Raw genomic sequence first — 6,531 nt, forward strand, 5'->3', positions numbered from 1 at the left:
AAAACCCATTAAAGTGTCCTCTCTTCTCTGTGCAGGGCGTATAAAACCATAGAGGACGATGACCTGAAGTTCCCACTGATATACGGCGAAGGAAAGAAGGTAAGAAAGATTTGACAGCTGTTCACGGACCCAAAGCTCTCTGCTCCTCGCCGGAAATTAAATCTTCCATTAGCTGTACATAGAGCGGCTCGTCACGTCTTTGTATCCTCCGAGGTTCAACTGTCTTCTCTTCTCCCACTGAATTCTCCGTAAATTATCCATGGATACACAGAAAAGGCAACAACAATAAGATTAAAGTACTTTACATACCAGTGATTCCCAACCACTGTGCCGTGGCACACTAATGTGCCGTGAGAGATCATTAGGTGTGCCGTGGAAAATTATCCAATTTCACTTAATTTGGCCAAAGGCAGAACAAGTAAGTACTCTTCAGCTAGGTGGCAGCAGATGGCTGTGAAAACTAAAAAAAAGATCAGCGCTATTGAAGAAGATCTTTGTGAGTGTCTTTCTTTAATTCCTGCCAGTATATCGGCATTGTTTTTAACTAAACAGGCCGATATTTTAGTTAAATATGAGGTCATTTAAACTTCATTACATATACTTGTGATATTGTTGTTTGGTGGTTCCCTGATGATATACAGTATATGTGCCATGGCTCAAACATGGTTGGGAAACACTGGTATATATATATATATATATAAAACCAAAAACTTTTTTTCCTTCTTCATTTCCCAGACTTTAGATATCTGAACCTCACCTCACATAGTGGCAGTCCTGGCGTCACGTGCGTCACATTAAGTGTTTGCGTGACGCAACAGAGAAACCTAAGATCAGCAGCAGCGTAGTCAATGGAACTAACCTTCACTCCAGGGCAGTTCTAATGGAATAATTATCCTGTTGAAAAGACTTCAGATGAAGTCGTTTCAACTCTATGTAAAGACGACGTTGTCTCTAGTGCAGAGAAGAGAACATTGATATCACATTATTGGCCGTTTCTTTGTCTGTGTTGATTTTTTCATTGACAATAAAGTTTAATCTAATCTAATAAAAACGTTTGTGTTCAAGGTAACAATTCTCTCACATGCGGCTAATTACATTACTCGTCAGCGCTACATGAGTTAAACCCAAGGTAAGGTCAATGTGTGGCTATAAATAAAATAATGATGAGGGACGAAGTGAAAGTAAAACACTGTTCCTCATTAGCAGAGAACAATAAAAGAGTCAATAATCCTACTGTCATCAGAGTCCACCCATAATTAGTGGCAAAGAGTCTCCATAGAAACACATGTTAATTGTTTTGTTTTTTTTAGTGTTGCCAAAGCACTGGTTCACTGGAGAATCTTGTCACTGCATTGACATAAAGTAGAAATGAAAAGGTCGACGGTGCAGCTCACTGTCCATGACATTTCCCTTTCTCACATGCGATGTCTGGTCGCCGAAAAGGTCGAAGAGGAAACTCTGAAAGAATGTTCTTTGTGTGTGGCCTTCTTCACTTTTCAACTCCAGACACACATTTGATTAATATTACCCAGTGACAGATGCTACCCCACAGCGCTGCCTCTGCCTGGAAACCACAGTTGTGGTTAAGTCAACATGGTTGGCAGTGCCCACACCAAGTCCTTGAAGTGAATCCCGGGGTTGGATGGCTAGATAAAGCCAGGACGAGGAGGGGGTTGTGGAAGAGAGAGAAATGCCAGTGTACTTCAAAGACCCACGTGCAGCCTGCATGGCTCCAGTGCTCAGCAATTAATCCCAGGATATTTCTCTTTCTTCGCTGGAGGAGATTTGCTGCCGCTTTCAACACTGTGACTCGTCTGACATCATTTTCTTTCTTCTTTTTGTGCGACCTACTGATTCAAACTCTAAGGCTTATACCACGGCCTGAGACGACGTCAGGCTTTTTTTTTATTTATTTCCTGTGTTAAAGATTCATGGAGCAGTTACCCAATCAAACATTTCAGTGTTTGTATTTTTTTTCTTGTTATCAAGGTTATCATTAAACTGCAACTTTTTGGCAGATCCAAAAACTGGATCTGCCAGGAAGCTGTGGTTTAATGATTTCTTATGAGAATTATTTACCAGGAGAACGCGGCGTATATTTGCCTCGTTGTGCAGTCAAACAACCCACAGAGAACGCAGCCTAACCCGATGCTTTTGTCAGGTCAACCAGCTGCTCTCTGCGTGGACGATCAGCGAGTTTACTTTGAGCTGCTCCCAGCGGCCTCGGCTCCTCACTCTGTGAAGGAGCAGTGGGTTGTACCAGTCAGTCTGTCCACTCTCAGCTGACACCTAAACACAACACTGGGATTCTCAGACTCTTCCTCTGAGGTGAACAGATGTCAGTGGACCTTGTCCCCTCTCGACACTGAGAGTCTTTTGGTGACTAAGAGCTGCTGAATCTTATCTCAGCTGCTTCTCACTCGGCTGCGAACGATCCCAGGGTGAGGTTAAAGTTGATGACTCCATTTTCATTTCTTCATCCTACGCACCACGTTCTGGGTGGTTCCGGCTCTGTAACGTTTCTTTATCTAATGACTAAGCTGAAACTACGTTAATAAACTCTCTCCAGAGTCTAAGAAAACTGTGTCGTTTGATAGATGAGAATCAATTATGTTTCCTGAATTAGTCACTTAATGTTCTTCTCAAAAAATACATTTTATCTCCAATGTAAACTGTTTATTATGCGTGGTTTTCTATTTATCTTGTAATTTCAGGCCCGGGTGCTGGCAACCATCGGGGTAACCAGAGGACTTGGAGACCATAACCTCAAAGTGCACGACTCCAACATCTACATCAAGCCATTCCTGTCCTGCTGCCCAGAGGTACTGTAAACTCCGTAACACCAAAAAAAAAACAAAAAAAACTCAAAATGGTATTAGTTGAAAGAAAAATATTTGAATGCATTATATTTGAATTATATATTTCTGCTTAGATTTATTTAAACTATATTTTTCGTTGTGGTAAAATCTATAAACATTTTGAAGTGCAATATCACCTTATAGGCACAGCCTTCCAGTGAAAACAGTCTGAAGAGGTTGGAGAAATAAATCTTTTCTGCAAGATCTCATATTGGAAATGAGTGTTCTTGGGTAATAATGAAGAAATAAAAATTTGACCTTCACATCTGGATCCATCAGCTTTTCCTCATGAGATCACATGTGGGCGTGGGGTCAAAATTCAAATGATGCAGCCCTGACCTCGCTTGTCTTGCAGGGATATTTTGTTGCTGAAGAAAACAGTTTTGAAATAGTTTCTGGGAAAAGCACGCTGTTTCTCTCTGACATTTATGGCCTCGCTTATTTTTTGTGTCACAAATCTTGACTTTAATCACACTTTCCCACTAAGTGGACGTGTTTAATCCATGAAGTGACTTTCAAATGGCTTTGTCACAACTTCAGCCTCAGTCGAGCTTTTACTGCAGTTGACTGTGGTTTGTTTGCTGTGTCACGGCTGTTGTTCTGTTAGGGGTATAGGGAAATATTGATCCATATTTTGTTTCACAATACCATATCGTTATCCACTTCGGGAGCGATCGGGGAACCTTCAAACTTCCTAGTCCAGTGTTTCCCAAACATTTTTTCTGGGGACCCATATTTTAAAAGTCACAAACCTGCGCGACCCAAGTCAATAGTCATTGTTCATAAACTCCTGGGAATCATGATGCGAGACGACCCAAAAGAAAAATCTCTTGTGTCCCACCTGAGGGTCGTGACCCAGTCTTTGGGAAACCATGTCCTAGTCAATCCTACAAACCTTGTGTCTTCTCTCCCTGACCCTGTCTCACCTTAAGGTCAGAGTTTACCCACTGACCCAGTTTGAACATGGAGCCGACGACGTCCTGGTTCTCGGAACCGATGGTCTGTGGGACGTTCTCTCCAACCAGGAAGTAGCAGAAACTGTCACTTCATTCCTGTCGAACTGTGACCCCGACGATCAGCACAGGCACGTTTGGTTATTTATTTAAACATCTTCTCACTTTTCCATGAATAATCTCAATTAATCGTGATTAATCACGATTGATAAGATTGTAACTGTGAATCGTTTGCTTGCGGCCCACCGTCCTTATACACAGATACACAATGGCAGCTCAGGACCTGATCATGAGAGCACGTGGGGTGCTGAAGGACCGCGGCTGGAGAATATCCAACGACAGATTGGGCTCCGGAGACGACATCTCCGTCTACATCATTCCCCTGATGTTTGGAAACAAGCAGAATTAAACCCACCTGTTGTGTCTGGATTTAACCCTTGTTGAAGGACACGAGACATCTCTCCATGTCAGATGTAGGATTTTTTTAGGGTCATCTGGGGACAGGTTTTTTTTGTTTTTTAACTGCTGAAATTTCGCCTCTTCAGGGTATTTCACTGACAAAGCCATGGTGAACATTGTTGTGGAGTGATGCAAATGTAACTGATAAGATGATTTAAAAAAAAGAAAAAAATCATCTCAGAGTCGTTGTTACTGATAATTGCACAATATTTATAAATGTGAAAATGTATATAGTCTCAGGCCAAACGCATTTGATGAACGTGTGTGTGGTTAAATATCTGTACAGTGTATTAAAAAAAACAAGTAACCAGGAAGCTGATGTCATGTACATATGGACGATCTCTCCTGTAGACTTTTACTGTAGCCAAGCCATTGTATCAGCGCTGGGAAAAGAAATGCCTTCCTCCAGGGCTGCTGTTTTTTTCCTCTTAAAATCCAAAAGAAATAGTGAATAACATGAAGAAACTTTTTAATAAAGAGAAGACAAATGAGACCAGTCCTGTTTTTCCTGTCTGTACCGTTGTAGTTACCTGTGTATACACAGATTTCTTTTACATTTGATTTCTTCTCCTGTTGCAGCCTCATGTTAATCCTCTGCTGTCATCCTTATCCTCCACTGGCTGTTAGCACTTCGCTACATCCTCAGCTGCTGGCTGTGTCATTATTTAAACTACAATCCCACATTTTCTTTGCCTGCAAGTTAAACAAAGACAAACTGGGAAAAGCACTCAGCCCTACGGAGTGTATCTCTCACTGTCCAACGCTCGTCGCAGTAGTTCTTAGTATTTGTTCCTACTGTCAAAATGAAGACACACCACTCACCAATAACAGAACTGTTCTGATTTCAACCCCTCAGCTGAGAGAATACAAATGAGACGTTTACTCCAGAGTTACCAGGAGCAGTTTCACTCATGTCCCTGACATTTGTTACTGTAATGATTCTGCAGGAAAGACTTATCTCTGCTAGTTACTAAAACATAGTACACGGTCACAGTGAGACTAAATTTAAATGTAAAAAAAAAAAGAATATTTTTCTTTCCCACATTCTCTACCCTTTAATCCTTAGTTGTTGTTTGTTGTTATTTTTATGTAGCATGTCTCCATATCTTCAACCTGTTTCCAGAGTGAAACCTTTGTTTTTCGTCTGTTCACTCAGATGAAACCTGTGACTCAAAGACGGTCCAAACTGAGCTTTATCTTCTGGAAACTGACAGATTCAAAGAGTTCGATTTCTTTGGAATCCCAAGACAAACACACACCTGAAGATTATCCTGTTTTTTTATAAAGATTGTAGAACTAGGTTTTTGTTGTTTTTCTTCACAACAACTTCCAGGAAACAAAGTTGTATTATTACACAAAGTTACAAAAAATTGATTTTCACACCAATCTTCCTCTAACCAGTAGCAAACAAATAAACAAGATTTAAAAACATTTTCAAACACACACACACACACACACAAAAAAACCCAACCCCAAAACCCTGTCATAACCTTCAAACAGGTCACCACAGCAGCTGCTGGAATCTGGCTTTTATGCTGGAACCATCAGCATTGGACCAATTAGCTGACAGGATCCAACTGAAACACCCTCACTCACTCATTACACACCTGCAGCCAATCTCACACACTCTCACACACACATACTGAGAGCAAATGTGGAAGAACGACCCTGGGGTGGTGTGGTTAAATCTCGTAGAAACGTTGTCTGACTCAGTCTCAGGACAGTGGACTGAGAGAAGCTGCGAGCCTTATGTTGATGAATGATGAAGGGTATCAGTTGATGGAATGGCCTGACAGTAAACTCTGTGTTAGATGCTGCCGTGAGGGCAGTAACAGAACACCAATGCACACACACACACACACACAAACCTGAGAGTGATGACGAGTGCAGCCCTTCATCATCAGCTGCTCCTTCACTCCTCACAGCCAGTGAACACGGGTGAGGAACGGGTGACTAATAACTGCATACTTCTGAGGTGGAACCTTTGTCCTCTCACCCCCACTGAGGAGACGTGACACCACATACTTGAAATACCTGAGAACAAAGCCATAAATCACACCAAGGATTGAGTAGAACAGCTCACAACAAGACAGAGGTATCGGGTGAAGAACGAGGAAGGTTGAACCCCGTGACCTGGTGACACCGTTCACAGCTCTCCGCTGCAGCACCTGTGGGTATGAGTAGCTTCTAGGCTAACCACTGGAGAATCCAGTTCAGTCTCTACAGTCATCCTCTACCTCTTCATCCTGGACAGTTCAGCA

The 6,531-nt window shown here is 41.9% G+C and overlaps 1 protein-coding gene across 1 annotated transcript in view; it reads left to right on the top strand.

Annotated features, from left to right (window-relative positions):
• The window catches only part of ppm1h (protein phosphatase, Mg2+/Mn2+ dependent, 1H), a 31,593-nt gene extending 26,827 nt beyond the window's left edge, over nucleotides 1–4,766 (top strand). Inside the window, exons 7-10 of the mRNA XM_008312209.3 lie at nucleotides 36–99; nucleotides 2,715–2,822; nucleotides 3,791–3,942; nucleotides 4,073–4,766. Of these exons, the coding sequence (XP_008310431.1) occupies nucleotides 36–99; nucleotides 2,715–2,822; nucleotides 3,791–3,942; nucleotides 4,073–4,220 (472 nt within the window). The 3' untranslated portion in view covers nucleotides 4,221–4,766. The remainder of the gene's footprint in view (nucleotides 1–35; nucleotides 100–2,714; nucleotides 2,823–3,790; nucleotides 3,943–4,072) is intronic.
• The last annotated feature ends 1,765 nt before the right edge of the window (nucleotides 4,767–6,531 follow it).

The sequence above is a fragment of the Cynoglossus semilaevis genome, chromosome 6 (assembly GCF_000523025.1).
Source record: "Cynoglossus semilaevis isolate Cse_v1.0 chromosome 6, Cse_v1.0, whole genome shotgun sequence".
Classification (NCBI taxonomy): domain Eukaryota; kingdom Metazoa; phylum Chordata; class Actinopteri; order Pleuronectiformes; family Cynoglossidae; genus Cynoglossus; species Cynoglossus semilaevis.